The sequence below is a fragment of the Orycteropus afer genome, unplaced genomic scaffold (genome assembly GCF_000298275.1).
Source record: "Orycteropus afer afer isolate SDZICR_OR568_19922 unplaced genomic scaffold, OryAfe1.0 scaffold00018, whole genome shotgun sequence".
Classification (NCBI taxonomy): Eukaryota; Metazoa; Chordata; class Mammalia; order Tubulidentata; family Orycteropodidae; genus Orycteropus; species Orycteropus afer.
Genome location: NW_006921605.1, coordinates 20974744 through 20992865, shown reverse-complemented (window position 1 = coordinate 20992865; position 18122 = coordinate 20974744). Strand labels below are relative to the sequence as shown.

At 44.7% G+C, this 18122-nt stretch overlaps 1 protein-coding gene across 1 annotated transcript in view; it reads left to right on the top strand.

Moving 5' to 3' along the window:
* The first annotated feature begins 1679 nt into the window (after positions 1-1679).
* ITGB3 (integrin subunit beta 3) overlaps positions 1680-18122 on the top strand; it is a 39540-nt gene continuing 23097 nt past the window's right edge. Inside the window, exons 1-6 of the mRNA XM_042783547.1 lie at positions 1680-1749; positions 1972-2057; positions 12301-12496; positions 13380-13632; positions 15263-15425; positions 16213-16374. Of these exons, the coding sequence (XP_042639481.1) occupies positions 1680-1749; positions 1972-2057; positions 12301-12496; positions 13380-13632; positions 15263-15425; positions 16213-16374 (930 nt within the window). The remainder of the gene's footprint in view (positions 1750-1971; positions 2058-12300; positions 12497-13379; positions 13633-15262; positions 15426-16212; positions 16375-18122) is intronic.

Genomic DNA, 18122 nt, shown 5'->3' with positions numbered 1-18122 from the left:
CACAATGTACTGATTGTGTGAGTATGCTGTTAGATCCCGCTGCCATTCCCTTGTCCTTGAGGCCCTGAAATAGACACTGTGCAAGTGTGAGTTAAAAGCATCAGTCCCATATGAATATAAAATGAACACACGATAAAGCTTTTATTCAACTCATTAGTTAGTGAGGGAATCAGTAAGATGTTAAGACTAGTTTAAAAGAGAGTTCTTTTAAGGAGGGGAGATTTGTAGTTGGTCAGCCAGAGGAATGCTGAAGTGAATTTGCTAATAGATTCAGATTTGGTTTATCTAAGGCAATAAACTTGAACTTTGGGGGCTACCTTTTCTACCAGACAGAAATCATTTGTAATACTGTTGGATGAGGATTCCATGCATTGTCCTCAAGAATCACTTCCACTGTTATTACTTTTCTACAAGTGAACCTTTACTCTTCTCTGCCTACTGCCACTGAGTTGATCTGACTCATAGGGCCCCTTTGGGACAGAGTTGAACTGTCCCATAGGGTTTCCAAGGCTGTAAATCTTTATGGAAGAAGACTGCCTCATCTTTCTCTCACAGAGTTGATAGCAGGTTTGGATTGCCAACTTTTTGGTTAGCAGTGGAGCTCTTTAACAACTGTGCCGCCAGGGCTCCTTTTTGGGGAGCATCGTGTCTTCTTTATTCCTACTCCTTATATTGGGAATCAGAAGACAAACCTGGTGATCTGCTTCTGAAAGGTCATGGCCTTGAAAACCCTAAAGAGCAGCTGCTCTGCATATATGGGATCACCATGAGTCATGATCAAGTCCAGGGGGAGTAACAGTAATTACAGATTGGAAGAGATCGAGTATCAAGTCATTTCCGACTCATAGCAACCTCTCCTTGGGTTTCTGAGGCAGTATCTCTACAGACTGCCCAATCTTCCTTCCCAGGAGTGGCTGGTGGGTTTGAACCGCCAGCCTTCTGGTTAGCAGTTAAATGCTTTAGGTACTATGCCACCAGAGCTCCCGGAAGACACTTAGTGAGGAGCAATATGTATAGAGAGAGGAGATTCGCCTGGCTCAGGCCAGGAATGCTGAGCAGAGGGAAGCAAACTGGCTTTTGCTTCCAGGCTGGCCTTCTTGAGGCTGTTTTGGTCCCTATGGTTATCACTGCTCCTCCTCCCCATCCCCTGCCTCCCAGCTTTTTCCGTGACCTTTATAGTATGAAAACTGTTCTCATTTGAATGGCATTTTGTAGTTTACCAAGTGCTTCTCCCTTACCTCCCTGAATTCTTGCACAGATACTGCTAGATAGATATTATTATTTCATGGAGGTTAAGTGACTTGCCCAAGGTCATGACACAACTAGAAGAAGGTGATTCAGAATTCAAACACAGGCTTTCTAACTAAAAAATTCCATGTTTTCCCAGCAAATAGCAATCAGCCTTTTCTAGGATTTCTATGCTTCTCCTGGAGCATTCTACATCTGGATCCCGAAATATGTGGATTGGGAAGGGATGAAAGCTTGAGAAGATTTCAGATTTGCAGGTTGGCCTGACCTTGCCACCATAGCCCCCTTCCCATCTGCTGGATGTAGGCTCTGTTAATGTTAGTGCATCTGGGCCTTGGACCCCTGTGCAATGGCTGTGAATGTATGTCAATAGAATAATTGAAGAGAGGACAAGTTGCCATCTCTTTGGGCCTCAGATTTTCATTTGCGCAATGTATGGGGTGAACCAGCTGTTGGTTAAAGCCCTGTCCATCAGTTTGGATCTGACCCTTTGGGTCCGTGGTCAGCCTTGCTCATCACTTTGGCATCACTGTGGCCTCATCAACTGATGATGCATTCTCTTCTCCTGAGTTTCCTCATTCTCATTTATTTCTACCAAACAGCCTATGTATCTGAAAGCCCAAATCTGGACATTTGGGCAAGTTGGGAAAGGATGGGGCAGGACAGTTAACTTCTGAGGTGTAAGCTGAATCAGGCGCTGTTGCTCTTGTTCCTCTGTTATAGGGCCGAACGTCTGTACCACCCGAGGTGTGAGCTCCTGCCAACAGTGTCTGGCTGTGAGTCCCATGTGTGCCTGGTGCTCAGATGAGGTAAGGAGCAAACAAGTGGCTCTTGTTCTTTCTCAGACTTACTATTTACTTTTGTGTAAGAATAGAGCCGTGGAGATATCCTCTTCCTCCTAAATGCACAAGCCCCTTGTCCTTTCTGAACAAAACGAGTGAAGCCTTCCCACTGATGGATGGCACAGTGAGCTATCCTGGGGGTGTTGCTGATAATGTCATTCAGAGTCTACCATGTCACCCCAGCCCCAGCCAATTCAGTTGGGCCTCCTGGCCTCACTATGGCCATCGCCACAGTCTTACCACACTTTACTTGCTCTTTGTTGGGGTGGAATATTCCAGACAAGCAAGGCCTCAACTCTCAAAAGGAGAGGCAGGAGTGAGGTATAGGTACGGAGGGGGTACTGGCTTACAGACATCTCAGAATTTAAAACAGGCAAATGAAGACGAATCTTCTACTTGTGTGGAAGTGTTAGAAGAACTTTTCTCGATTCCTCTCTGGTGATTGGACTCCCCCCACCTGCCCCCTAGCTTTATTGTTTTTCTTGTCTTTCTCTTTTTCTCCTTCCTTCCTTCCTTCTAGGTGTCAATGAAGGAAGGAGCTGGGCCTATTTGGTAAGGATGAGAGGGTGACAAAGTCCCTGGGTCCAGCAAACGGTTAACAGGTGCAGCAAACAACACTCTCAGCTGCTAACCGAAAGGTTGGAGATTTGAGTCCACACAGAGGCCTCTTGGAAGAAAGGTCTGGCTTTCTATGTCTGAAGAAAACAGCCATTGACAACCCCACAGAGCACAGTTCTACTCTGACACACATGGGGTCGCCATGAAGCAGCATCTATTTGACAGCAGCTGGTGTGGGAGAGTGACAGGAAAGGGTTAGCTGTGTCTAGGCAGAGGGTTTGTTGTGTCTGGGGCCCCAGGGAATGCGTGTCTGAAGGAATGGCTATGTTTGTGGCTGGGATGGGAATTTGGAGCTGGCAAGAGCTGGTGGGTGAATGTGGCTGGAGAGGTTCCCAGTGATTACAGAGTCTGTAGCTGAGTCACTGGCCTGACCCCCCCCACAGGTAGTTACCTGAGCTCCTGGCCTGGCTGGTTCTTAGCTACCTGAGGGACCTTTCTGTCATGACATCAGGCCCCTGCCTTCTCTGCAGGTTTTATGACCATTCCCACCTGCCCCTCATTCTCTCTGCTTCTCTTCCTGACCCACTGAGTTTCCTAAAAAACAACCTCCCTGGTAGGCTGAGGGTTGGGGGGCTGGGTAGGAAGGGGTATGGGAGCTGGGAGGCTGTATTTATCCCTTGACAGGAGGATTGACAGAACAGCAGAGGCCAGCTCAACACATTGCTTTGGCCCTTGTGCTCATCTGCATGGGAACTGCTCCCAGAGGCAGCTGCCCAACATCTTGGCCGCATTGACTTCATTTAGCGAATGAAACATTCCCTGGGGCTGGAGGTGAGGAAAAGGGGTGAGCCTTTCCCCTCCACCCCAGCCAGGTTCTCCTCCCCTCTGGGCTGAGCTGGACTGCTCCAGTGTAATGTGGCCTCCTCCCTTCTCATTTGCCTTGTCTTCCGTCCCTTGGTCACCATTATGATATTATTAAGCTTCCATTACAAGGAAGTTGCAGTTCTGCAAATGAACCCTGGGATGGGGGAGAAGGAAGGAGTGCTGGATGGAGAAGATGTCTTGTTTGGATTGGAAGATTCTGGAGCCAGGTGGAGCAGAGGCATATGGGAAGAGAAGCCCTAGCAACACTTGGTGGATGCTCACCCTTTCATCCCTCCTTTTCAACTCAAAGCAAGATAAAATGCAGGCAACTGACCCAGAAGAGTCTGGGGAAAAAAAATTCTTAGAGGGTCTGCCCTCTTCTTTCTTCCACCCCCATTTTTCACCTCTCTTGGTCTGCATAGGGAGATACCAGGTATGCTGAGGTCTGACCAAAGTCCTTGAGTCACGTGAGCAGATTTTCCAATGCTAGTGGGAGCTCTGGTAGCATAGTGGCTAAGACACTTGCCTGCTAACCAGACGGCTGGCGGTTCAAACCCACCAGCCACTCCTCGGAAGGAAGGTTGGGCAATCCTACTTCCGTAGTGATACTGCCTCGGAAACCCAAGGAGGGGTCGCTATGAGTCAGGTTTGACTCGACGGCACATAACAACAACAACAACAAGTGTAGAATATTTGTGCGTGATCATGGTGAATTTTGTCCCTTGAGGCAGGCTGGGTGAGAGCAGACAGGAAGGTGCGTGGTAAGATCAAAGCATGAGGTGTAGAATGAGCCTAGGAATGGGATTGGGGTCAGAGAGGAAGTGGGTGTAGCTAAGATCAGATAACACTGGGAGGAGGTAGAAAATCCAATGAGCTATTCTCTGGGAGAATGGAATATAAACATGTATGTAGGAAAGGTCAAGGGTTTAGTGAATGGCAACTGTCACTAAGCAAGAAAGAGGAAGAGAGAGGAGGGAGGACAGAAGAGGTGGATATGGGGCAAAATATGTTAACCAGGGAGGAATGAGACTGGGAATCCTGAGGGGAGCAGGGCTTCTCCAGCACAGGCTGAGTTTAGCTGCTGAAAGTGACTCAACTGTTGACTTAAAAAAACAAAAGGTGAACATCTGGGCCATTTTGTATGGGATTTGTTGAATAATCGACCCTGGAGACCACCCCTGTGCTTCTGCCTCCCCTGCCTTGCTTGACTGTTTCAGGCAGGGCTGGCAGTGCCTTGGAAAACAACTGGTTGGGCTTAGCTTTCCCTTGGTCACCAGAGGACTGCAGCCCTGGGTGTGTATAGTGATTGCTTGGCAGGGTAATAGGAAAACATGGCCAACATGGATGAAAATGGAGTTCTGGGCTCATCTGCTAGGGTGTGTTCTTGGAGAGTTGAATCCTGACATGGGTTGGGGTGATGTGGTGTTGTGCTGTGTCTGGGTTGTGGATCTAAGAAAGAGGCCTGTTTCACACAGAAATTCAACTTGTGGCGTTGGCCTCAGAGGCACCATGTTGGAATCTAGAACCTCCCAGACTCTGCTGATAAGATTCATCAGGGGTGCTTGTAAAAATAAAGGTTCCCAGGACTCACCCTGGATTTGCTGCATCAGAATGGGTTCTTATGATAGCAATTTTGGGAGAGGATGATCATTGGGTCATGCTGGTGTTGTTGTTGTTATGTGCCATTGAGTCGGACACAACTCATAGTGATCCCTCCTTGGGTTTCTCAGGCAATATCACTATAGAAGTAGATTGCCCCATCTTCCTTCCGAGGAGTGGCTGGTGGGTTTGAACTGCCAGCCTTCTGGTTAGCAGTCAAGTGCTTTAGGTGCTACGCTACCAGAGCTTCCCATTGGGCCATAGGTGCATAGAAGTGAAGTAAGATTGTCAGATAAAATACAGGACACCCTATTAACCTTAAATTAAATGACATTTTTTTTTAGTATAAATATGTCCCAAATATTTGCTAAGTTTGGCAATGCTAAGGTAGAGGGAAATAATAAAAATTCTTCTGTAGGCCTGCTTGGAAGAAAGACTGGGCAATTTACTTCCATAGAGATACTGCCTTGGAAACCCAAGGAAGGGTTGCTATGAGTTGGAGTCGACTCAATGGCAGTGAGTTTGGTTTTCTTTGTTTATGTCGGCCTGAGTGTACAATAAAAGGTAGACCAGCTCATACTCAGCCCAGTATCCAAGGATGGGAGAGGAAGAGTGAGTTTGGGACTAGCAAAATGGAGCAAGACTCCATTAGGACTTATTTTTAATTTTCTTCTCTGCATCTGTAGGGAAAGGGTTAAATCAAAACCAAAGTCATTGCCATTGAGTGAGTCTGGCTCATAGTGACCTCACAGGAAGAGTACATCCACCCATAGTGTTTTGAAGGCTGTAAATCTTCATAGAAGCAGACTGCCTCGTCTTTTTTCCCACAGAATAGCTGGTAGGTTCGAACCATCGATGTTTTGGTTAGCAGCTGAATGCCTTGACCACTGCACCAGCACAATTCTTTGGGATAAGGTTAGTAATAAACTACTGATATTCCATTTTAGCCAAGTCACATAATTTTAAAAAATTTCTTCTGCTCTTTTTTTTAAGTTTCTTTTTCAAAAATCTGGCAGATAAATGTCCCTCTTGAGTGTTCCAGGCATTTTGCTCCAAGTTGTTATTGTTTAAAAAATATATAATATTAACAGTGTTCTTCCCCCTCCAAATAATGAGATGTGAATACCGGTAACTCTAAACTCTAGAATGCTTTGCTCTTCCTCTCCTTCCTCTTTCTGTCCCCACCACACTTTTCTGTGCATTCAAGCGATGGCTTATCTTCATCAGGTGAGTCAATTAAAATGATGATGTTATTTGAATTGGAGGTGTTTTGGTGGTTCTCTGGGGAAAAAACAAACAAATAAAAATCCAACAAAAACCCCAGGGCATATTGACCCTTGTCTTCCCAGAAAGAAGTATGCAGTAATAGCAGTAGTTATAATAGTAATATTAGACATGAGTCAAGGAGCCCTTGTGGCACAATGGTTAAGAACCTGGCTGCTGACCAAAACCTTGATGATTTGAATCCATCCAGCATCTTCATAGGAGAAAGACCTGGCAATCTGCTTCCATAAAAAGTAGAAGAGGTCTACTCTGTCATATGGGAGCAGTTCTACGCTGTCATATGGGATTGCTGTGACTCTGAATTGACTTAATGGCACCGAACAACAACAGAAAGAATCACTTTTACATTTGCATTTATTTGTTTATCCCTTATCAGAAAAGATTTGAGTATATTTTACCTTACACTGAGATTTGTATGTTTTGAAAGCTTTTCACACCCAGAATCTTTTTTTGTCCTCTGACCAACCCTGTGAAGTCAGTAGGATGACATTTATTCATGCTGTACTTTCCCAGTTTCCAAAACGAGAGTCACAGAGTATGGAACTAACAGCGTGTGTCACTCTCCCAGGAAAGGGCGGTAACTCAGTGGGCTCCCACAGCACGTGGGCTGGAACTTTCTGCCTCTGTGCTTGGGGTCTTCTCTGAGTCTTGGTTAATGTGTTCTTTTTTGTGCAGCATCCTGTTTCACTGGAAACCGGGATTTTAATATTTCTTTCCTTCCAGCTTTCTTTCTGAGCGACCTGGAGACTTTCTTTCTGCCTCTTCATTCTGGCATATTAGGAAACAGAATGTTGTCTGAGTGTGTTGAGGTCACTACCTTGGTATCCTTCTGGGGATAGGAGGCTCTCAAGGAGAGTTTGGCTGAGAAGCCGTCCTGGTATGTTCCTGACCTTTGATGTCAGTGACCACAAAAGGAGAGAGGGAGGCAGTTTTCATTTCTTGGTGTTTATATTTCTAAGGAAATTCATAACAAACCATACGACCGTCAGCAGGGCCTAACACTTCAAGCCCTCTTCTAAGAAAAGCTGTCATGTTGGAATATGAAGGCCAAGAAGTCCCCCTCAGAAACATTCCCTTGCTCCACTGATGCAGCCTGGGATACACAATGGCTTCACTGTTTCCATTCAGTTTCCTTGTCTCTGCCCTTTCTTGTTCTTTCCTTCAGCATCTGTCTTGGTCTATCCAATTATTGCCATTTTGCAAACATTTTCTCTCTGAGGATTTGTGGACAGCTGCAGATAAGTTGTATGTATGTGAGGGAGAAGAGTTGGTAAGGGAGAGCGTGTGGTCTGGTCACAAAAGCCTGAAATGTCTGTGAGTTCTCCTCTCAGCTCTTTTATACTTGGACAGAGCTGGGTGTGGGAAAGGGATTTTTCATGATTGGAGCCTGGAAGTTTAAGTCCTACGTACTGTTTCCCATTGCTGACACCATTTTGCTATCCTCATACATGTGAAGCTGAGAGAAAGGAGGAAGCTGCTTGCTTACAGGACCTCTTTTAACTTTTTGCCTGGGTCAGGGTGGTCCCCATGTTATTAGTGTTGCTTGTGTTCCCATCCATGTAAGAAAGCCTTCTGCATAGCAGGAGGATTAGGTGGGAGAGGGAAAGAGACTTTGAGTATTGGGAGAGGTTTTGAACTACAGCATCCTGGTTTTTTGAGTATGGAGTACTCTCTGTGGCCCAGTCTCTCTCTGGCAATACCACTACCAGGTCACCTGAGGGGGCTGAGAAGACAGGACATTATCCATCCTTCCCCACACTTCCCCATCTTGTATCCTATTCCTTACCTGGGACATTCTCTGATGTGGCTCTTCCTAGGACCATTGTTTTGGTTATCTAGTGCCGCTCTAACAGAAAATACCACAAGTGGGTGGTCTTAACAAACAGCGGTTTACTTTCTTACAGTTAGGAGGCTAGAAGCCCAAGTTCTAAGTGCCAGCTCTGGAGGCTGGGTGAAAGCCCCTGGACCTTGGGCTTCAGCTCTGCCTCTTGCTTCTGGCCCACTGGAGCTGGAGGTGGCTCTTCACTCAAGCAGCTGTTGACTGCTGAGGCTGACAGGCCTAAGGTTGACAAATAAAATGGTGCAGTTCCAATATTATCAAACAACATGGCAGGCCACTAGTTCAAGTCCAGAGACAGTCCCAAGATTAGCAGGAAACCTGGCAGGCTGCTGAATGAAGGCTCGGCTACACGCAAGGTCCAAGTGTCCCAAAAGGCTGCAGGGACCTTCTCGAAGCTGCTTCTTATGTACTGGAAGCAGACCACATCCTTAAGGCAGCTACTCAGCTGCTCTAGTAAGTTCTGCCATGGAGTTGATTACCAATCTCATCATGGGGACTAACTGTATCCGGCTGCCCAGCCACTCAAAACCAGGCTCAGCCAAGTTGACACATAACCTTAACTACCACAACCATCCTTTCCAGACTCCTCCTTTTCTGCCTTGACTCTTGCTTGATATAGAATGTCATAAAACTTACCGTTTTATGAGGATAATTACAGTCAGGCAATCTAGGCTAGAATCTTAATTCTGCTACTTCTTAGCTCTGCAACTTTGAGAAGTATTGAAACTTTACAAGCGTCAGATTCCTTTCATGTAAAATTGGGTTCTTCACTTGTAAAGTCTCAGGTAAAACAGTAAAAGCTCTAGTCTGACAACTTGCAGGAAGATGGTAATAATCCTTGTGCTTATTACAGTGCCTGGCATTACGGTAAGTGCTCAATAAATGTTGATATTGGTATGGGTTATCCAGCTGACTTCTAGAAGTGGTTGTGAGAGGGGATGCGGAGGGCTGGGGAGTGGAGGGCCTTGTAGTAGTTAAGTGTGGTCTGCTTCCCATTTATAAGAAGCAGGTTTGGGAATGGTCTCTAGCTTATGGCATGTTTGAATGCTGCATGTAGCCATGTCATTGCTCAGCAGCCTGCCATGCTCTGCTGACCTTGGGACTTACAATGGACTTGAATTACTGGCCTGCTGTGTGGTTTGGTAACATTGGGACTGTGCCATTTTCTTTGTCAACCTCAGGCTTGTTAGCCTCACAACCTTGGGCTTGTTAGCCTCAGCAGCTAGTAGCTGCCTGAGTAGAGATGCCTCCAGCTTCAGTGGGCAGGGAGCAAGAGGAAGAGCTGAAGCCCAAGGTCAAGGGGCTTTCACACAGCCCCTAGAGCCTGGCACTTTGAACTTGGACTTCTAGTGTCCCGAACTGTAAGAGAATAAACTCCTGTTTCTTTAAGCCATCCTATTTGTGATATATTCCTGTCAGAGTGGTAGTAGGTAACCAGAACAGGCCTGAAGGCCTGTGTCTTGTGAAGTAGGTCCAGGTAGGGGTTTTCCAGCTTCCCAGCAAGTCCTGAAACCTGGCAAGGAGCCCTCATGGACAGGTGCCCACACAGTGCTGGCTAAATATGGTGAGTGTCAGAGCAAGAAGGGACAGAAAACACCACATCATCTAATTCCTTTATCTTACAAGTGAGGAAACAGAGCTTCAAATTCGCATGGAAACCAAACTTACAGGATCCACTGAGACCAGGGAAACCCCCAAATCTATTGCCTGGAATTCTTTAAACCTTGAACCAAAATGATCCCATGGAGCCATCATTAAACTAAACAACAGTTTAGCTCAATTAATAAAGAATATTTGCTTTGAGGAATTTGATCTTACAAACAAATACCTATATGAGTTGAAAAGGAGCTCTGGTGGTGCAAAGCCTGAGGCATGTGACTGCTAACCATCAGGTTGGTGATTCAAACCCACCAGCCACCCTGCAGAAGGAAGATGGGGCAAACTACTTCCGTAAAGATTTACTGCCTTGGAAACCCAATGGGGGTCACTATAAGTGGGAATCGACTCACTGGTATATGAGTTCAAATTAGACGAGTTACTCTAAAGCACAGATGAGAATTTTCTGAGTCAGAGAGTCTAAATTAACAGTGATGAAACAATACAGGTAGAGACAGTGAGAATGGTGACGCAATGTGAAGAATGTAACCAGTGTCATTGAATTGTGTATGTAGAAACTGTGGGTGGATGGATGTTTGGTTGTGTATACTGCTACCAAAAAAAAAAAAAAAAAAGTCACTTTAGTCACATGGCTAGTGAGTATGAAATCTGTTTCTTGATTAACAGTGTTCTTTCCAATACAGCATGTCCCCCATTCAGTACTTAAGTGTGAGCCCACAGAAGCCCAAAGGGCTGTGGGATGCATGCCATCCTATGGGTGTTTGGAAGGGTGCTCAATTTGTTCTTTGTCCAGGGTGAAGGAGCAGCTGAAGTGATAGGCTAGGCTCTGGTTAGTGGCCGGCCTGTCATCATGGGATATGCTGAGTCTAGTGAAGGGTATTCATAATTAATTTATCCATGGAGTGTTTATCAAGCATCTATCATAACATCTAACATTTATTTAGTACTTACCCTATACCAGGCACTGTGATGTGTGTTGTACATGCTTTGTCTTATTTAACATAGCATCCCTGTGTGGCTCAAATAGTTTGCGCTGCTACCTGGAAGGTTGGTGATTCTAACACATGTAACAGCTCGTGGAAGCCCTGGTGAACTGCTTCTGCAAAGATCACAGCCAGGAAAACCCTAGGGAGAAGTTCTTCTCTGTAACACATTGCATCATCATGAGTTGGAATGGTGACGACAATTTTTTTTTTTTTTAAGCATCCTTACGATGGAGAGACTATTATTATGTTCATGTTAGAGCTGAGGAACTAGGCTTGAAGGGTTTAGGCCCCAGTAACCAACTAGTAAGTGGAAGAATGTTGTCCAATATAGTGCTGGAAGATGATCCCCATAGGTTGGAAGGCACTCAAAATACACAGTGGCCATAACAATGACCGTGCATCGAGCACACCCATGATCGTGAAGATGACACAGAACTGGGGGACATTTTGTTTTGTTGTTCATGAGGATGGCATAAATTAGAGCTGATTCTATGGCAACTAACAACAACAAAAGCTAGGATTTAGTCTTGGCCAATATATCACCAAACTCCTAAATCCTACTCTTCACTGCCTTCTGATACTTCTTTCTCTTCTGTCCTTTGTGCTAAGTCCTAGGCTGGGTGCTGGCAATGGAGCAGGAACAAGTCACACACAACCCCTGCCATTGTGAATCACAGCCTAGTCAGAGACTAACACAGCAGCTTCCAAATGGTTTTGACCTTGACTTGTAAAGAAATATACATCATTATTATACTCCTCTTCCATTATATAAATGTTTCATAAAACAATACATACCTTTACACATATGCCCTTTGATATTTTCTATTTGATTCTATTGCATTTCATTTAATAAAATGATAGTGAGATCCATTAAGCCATAAATGGTTGCATTTTACAGTTTTAAAAAAAGCCTGAGATGAACAAGCATCTTACTCCTGTTAGAAAACACCATGTCATCTCATGCCTTTACCTTATAAATGAGGAAGCCAAGGCTCAAAGAAATGGCTTTGACGTTTTGATCAAGACTCAGTAGATCCTGGTTATAATCCATGAACAGGCATTCATTTAGCCTTCCTGATGTCTCATTTTCCCTCTTCTGTTCAGTAGGCCTAGAGATTATCTTTAGAAGGTCACACCAGTTCATTTGATCTCTGGTGGCATAGTGCCTAAGGTATTTGACTGCTAACCAGAAAGAAGGCTGGCGGTTCAAACCGACCAGCCACTCCTCAGAAAGAAGGTTGGGCAATCTACCTCCATCGAGATACTGCCTCAGATACCCCTCCTAAGGAGGGGTTGCTATGAGTCAGACTCTACTTGATGGCAGTGAGTTTAGTTTTTGGTTTTTTTGGACTCCAAAGTGCTGGGTAAACTCTAGGCCACTAGCAGGTAGAAGGGACTGCAGGAGGCAGAGGGCCATCAGAGCTCTGACCATAGGGTTTCTCCTTGGGTTCCTGTCTTACAGGCCCTGCCTGTGGGCACACCACGCTGTAACTTGAAGGAGAACCTGCTGAAGGACAATTGTGCCAAAGATTACATTGAGTTCCCGATCAGCGAGGCCTATGTACTGGAGGCTAGACCCCTCAGTGACAAGGGCTCTGGAGACAGCTCTCAAATTACTCAAGTCAGTCCCCAGAGGATTGCACTCCGGCTACGACCAGGTAGGATGGGGGTTCATCTCAAGGAGAGACCCTGTACAAGTAGCTACAGCATACAAGGTATGAGCAGGAAGCTGTCTTGGGGAAACTACTCAGAAAGGAGATGGAGTGGGGAAAAAAAAAGGATGGAGGTGGGATGATGTGGGCAGGAGAATGAAAGAAAATGGAAGATGTTAGGACTTGAAGCCAGAGATCTGAGTTTGAATCTTGACTCCACCATATATTAGCTATTTGACCTTGGGCAAATTACTTAACCCTCCTGTCATCATAGATACTCAAAAATGTTTGTTCTTTCTTTCTTTAAGTGTCTATCTTTATCTACCTTATAGCCTTGTGTTAAGACTAAAATTAGATATAGGATGAGAATGCATTCTGGAAGCCCTATTTCCATGTAAGATGAGGCAGAAATGTGGGAACAGAGGATCTGCAGGTGGAGGCAGGATTAGGATAAAAGACAGTTTTTTTAAACATTGATTTTGACTTTTCCATTAAATTAAGAATGTGAAAAAAGTACTCACTATGTGCAAGCCATGTGTTGGGTTCCTTGGATTCGGAGAAGGGTAGACACTCACTTCTTGCCTTCTGTAGAGTCTAAAGTGTGGTAACTACTAAAATCTCTGTGACTCGGGGTGGGAGTGCCTCAGGACCCCAAGGTTTACACAGATGGGACTGCAAAGAGGGTGAAAAATTTTAGAATGGGAAAGAAGAGGATAAGAATAGGAAGGTCAAGAGACTGGAAGAATAGAATTTGCAAGGGGAGAATAGTGGGCATCTCAGAACTTTCAGGTCCAATTTGATCAAGCAGTCACTTAATTCCTACTGTGAAAAATCCACTTATTAAATCTCAGAGAGAGGAGAGAAAAACGAACATTCTGCTGTCTTTCAGATGATTCGAAGAATTTCTCCATCCAAGTGCGGCAGGTAGAGGATTACCCTGTGGACATCTACTACCTGATGGACCTGTCCTACTCTATGAAGGATGATCTGTGGAGCATCCATAATCTGGGTACCAAGCTGGCATCTCAGATGCGCAAACTTACCAGTAATCTGCGTATTGGCTTTGGGGCCTTTGTGGACAAGCCTGTGTCACCATACATGTACATCTCTCCACCACAGGCCCTCAAAAACCCTTGCTATGAGTAAGTCTCTCTCCAGGAGCCAGGGATGCACCCTTCTGCATTGCCCCAGTCTTGGCTTCTGTTTCTAGTTCTTGGCTAGCTTTGCTGGCCACCAGATGGCCAAACTATATATCCTAATTTGATCTTCCTAGCAAATGCGCGGGAGCTCTTAGTGGTGTAGTGCCTGAGGTTTTGACTGCTAACCAGAAGGCTGGCAGTTCAAACGCACCAGCCACTCCTCAGAAGGAAGGCTGGGCAATCTACTTCCATAATGATACCACCTCAGAAACCCAAGGAGGGGTCGCTATGAGTCGGGTCCGACTCAATGGCAGTGAGTTTAGCAAATGAGCTAATCCACTGATTGGGAGTGCTGTGTCAGCAGAGTCCAAGGCTGTTTGGAGACCTGGGAAGAGAGATTTATTAGCTTCTTGGTCCTGGTCATAAATAAATAGGAGGCAAGAAAGACTGCACTAGAAATGAGGTAAGAAGTACAGAGAAATTTGTGGATAAGTAAACAGGAATTATGATTTCAAAAGAATTGGTGCCATTGTTGTCATCATCCTCCTTTTCATCATCAAGGGGATGAATCCCAGGGTGAAAATCCAAGGAATTAAGTCCTAGAGGATTATAAAAGTGTAAACAACATTGAACCCTTTAATAGTCTGTAAACTGATAATTGTGCTTCTTGACTCTTTGGCTTATAATGGAATGCCTTATTTATGCAGTTGGTGGAGACTGCATGAATCCATGGATTGTAATAATTTAAAATGATGGTTATTGAGCCCAACAAAGTATGAATTTACTCTTTAGTTTTCAAAGTTACATGAGGAGGCTTTTAACCTTCTGACAGGGTTGCAAGCTTTCCCAGTAAAGACATTAGTCATCAATTAACAAACAAAACATCAGGCTGGTGACAGAAATACTCCTGTTGACCTGACTTAGCAATTTATTGATGGTTCAGGAACATTAACTTTTTTTTTTTTTTTTTAATTTTATTTTGATTTGGGTGAAGATTTAAGAGTAAATTCACTTTTCATACAGCAGTTCACATATACTTTGTCTCATGTCATTGACCAAAATTTACAATGCAACAGCTCCCCTCCCACTTCCTCCCCATAGTTACCTCTTCCCAGTGTCCATCCCTCCATACTCTTCTGCACCCTGAGCTATCTCCCTGTGCATAAGCAGCCCTTCCTTCTCCCATGATTGTCAGGAACATTAACTTATTGATGAACTTTTGCATTATTGTTGTGTTAATGTTACTTTAGAGAAATGTTAAGTATAAGATGACAACAACAACAATTAGAGCTTTTTCTAAGTGCTTTACATGTATTAACTCCTTTTAAACCTCATAAGAAGTCTTAATAATTTATGATATTATTGTTCCCCCTTTTAAAGGTTAGGTTTAGAGAGCTTGTTTAAATTCCCATGACTAATAAATAGTGGAGCTGGGATTTGAACCTAGGAAGTCTGTTTCCATAGCCCATTCCCTTATCCAAGTAATTTGAAGGTTGGAGTCTGAACTAACTGTGGTATATATACAATTGAACTGGGCACACCACTATCCGTATTTGTCCCCCTTTTTCCTTCCCATTCCCTATTCCACCCTTTCCATCAGAGTGTGCTTAAATGATCTTCCATTCTTCCCCAGTATGAAGACCACCTGCCTGCCCATGTTTGGCTACAAACATGTGCTGACATTAACTGACCAGGTGACTCGCTTCAATGAGGAGGTAAAGAAGCAGAATGTGTCACGAAACCGGGATGCCCCAGAGGGTGGCTTTGATGCCATCATGCAAGCTACAGTCTGTGATGTGAGTGTGGAGGGCTCGATGTACCAGTTGTGGCTGGTATGGATAAAAATAGGGAAGGGGGTGGCTCAGCCCTGGGGATATCTGGTGTAAAGCTGGAGATAGAAATGAAGAAAATGCTGTGGGCAGGTATGAGCGATATCTGTCTCTGCTGGAGCTCTGGTAGTGTATTGCCTAAGGCATTTGACTGCTAACCAGCAGGCCTGGTGGTTCAAACCCACCAGCCACTCCTCAGAAAGAAGATGGGGCAATCCACTTCTGTAGTGATACCGCCTTGGAAACTCAAGGAGGGGTCACTATGAGTCAGGTCTGACTTGATGGTACGTAACAACAACAACAACAAGCCAGAGCTTATATTCCTTGAACTTCAGTGGTCCCAGTTATTTTCTGGGATCTTCCCACCTTCTCTGGAAGTATTTCAAAGTCAAAGCTGAGTTAACATAACCTAAGCAAAGTGGCAGATGTTGAGATAAGATTTTTTTTAGCCCAGGCCAATTTTGTGGGTGCATTTGTACTTATAGATGGGTAGTATGACTGTCATTGGAAGAGTTATGTGTGGAATTGAAAAGGGTGTCATTCAGCTATTTGAACTATTTAGCTATGAGACTCTTTTCCTAAGATAACAGAAATCCCTAAGTTGGTGGGCACCAGCCTGGGTTCAAAGCACTAGGATTGAGGCCCTTCTCCAAGAAGACTTGTCCAGCCCGTCAGGCAGGGAGGTTTTGACGCTTTGTTTTCTAACAATGACATGGCTAGAGTTGCTTTGGTTCTTTGATGTTTTTTTAAACAGGAAAAGATTGGCTGGAGAAATGATGCATCTCACTTGCTTGTGTTTACCACTGATGCCAAGACTCATATAGCACTGGATGGCAGGCTGGCAGGAATTGTGCAACCCAATGATGGGAAGTGCCACATTGGCAGTGACAACCTTTATGCTGCTTCCACAACCATGGTAAGGTCCTTGGCACCATCTGTGGTCCCTATTCTCTATGCCCTAGTGCAGGTAGTGCCTTTATATGAATATGAAAATGGCAGCCCTTCTTCTGGGCAGGGTGCAGGAGTTGGTTTCAACTTTCCCTCTGAACTGGGCACCTCATCTAGGGTACAATCTGTACAACCATTAGCAATGTTCCTCACTGTGGTCAGTATTATCATCACCTCCACCAGCACCAGTAACAGTAACAACATCATGTCATCCAGAATAACCCAAAGGACTTTCACAGGTTCAGCTGGGAAGAAGCCCTTCCTCTCTACTCTGCCCTGATTATCCCCTTCTTGGAATAGCACTCTCACTTGGTTATTGGAAGAAGGTGGAGGAGAAAGGGACAAGGTTCATCAAAAGCATGGAGAGCAGGTATTATAAGGACAGCTTAAAGGGATCAGAGTCATTCAGCCTGATGGAAAGGCTAAAGGATAATTTAGCTGATACATGAGAAGACTTATTATAAATTGTTTTCTATGGTCATGGAAGGTTAAATAAGAGGAAAGGCACTTCAATTGAAACAGGAGAAATTGCTATAAGCCATAAGAAAAAAATTTTGACCCTCAGAATGATACTCAGGGTATCTGGAGGGAAGTGTGAACTCTTCATCTCTAAAGTCAATATAGTAACTACCTAGTGTAGGTAGTTTAAATGTATACCTGTGCAAAGGCTGGTGACTGAGCCAGATAATCTCCTGAGCTCAATTCTAGATCCAGGATCCTGTGGACATGTTCATAATTCATCACCATCCCCAGTGTTGCTTGAGTTTCCTGTTGTCAGTCATAGCCACGCTGAGCAGTACCAGGCAATGAGTGAGGCAACAATCTTTGACATCTAATCTGTGCAAGACATTGTACCAGGGACTGAGGGAGACAAAGAGATTAAAGTCTTACCCTTATGGGTTCTTTGGTTTAGTTGAGGAGAAAGGACTTATGTATTTATTAATGACAGGATAGATGATTAGTGCTAAGTGGGTGGCACGGTCAATAATGACTGTAGGTACTCAAAGGAGGAGAGCTCATTGTAAGCTGAGATGGTCAAGGAAGGCTTCCTGGAGAAGGTGGGACTTGAGTTGAGTCCTAAGGAAGGAGGCCACTCCAGATGGGAGAAAGGAAGCTTTCCAGGTCTGTGGTGAGTGAAGGGGAGAGAACAGTGAGTAAATGGTTGGAAAGGAAAGTTGAGACCACATGGTGGATGATCCTAAGGACCTAGGCCAAGGTATTTGTCAGTAGCTTCAGAACAATGAGATCCAGCCCTGTGCCTGTCCCATGGAATATACTCCATACTGTTAATATATTGAATTAGAGTAGGAAGAATAAAGTGCTCAGTTTGGGCACCAGCAACCTGTAACTCTTCATCTGTCCCTTGAGTTCACAATTGAGTTTGGTCTCAAATGAGCTACTTACCTTCTTGCACACTTTGATCATCAGGTGAAAAGATTTAAGTACCACCACTGTCTGCCCCACTTCCTGAATCAGCTATGTTCTAACACTTGGAATCCAGGAACACTGTGTGGATTTCTCTGTTGTTGTTAGGTGTTAGAAGTTGATTTTGACATGTGACTGAGTAGAACCACTCCATAGGGTTTTCAAGGCTATAATCTTTATGGGAGGAGCTCTGGTAGCATAGTGGCTAAAGCACTTGACTGCTAACCAGAAGGCTGGCGGTTCAAACCCACCAGCCACTCCTCGGAAGGAAAGTTGGGCAATCCTACTTCC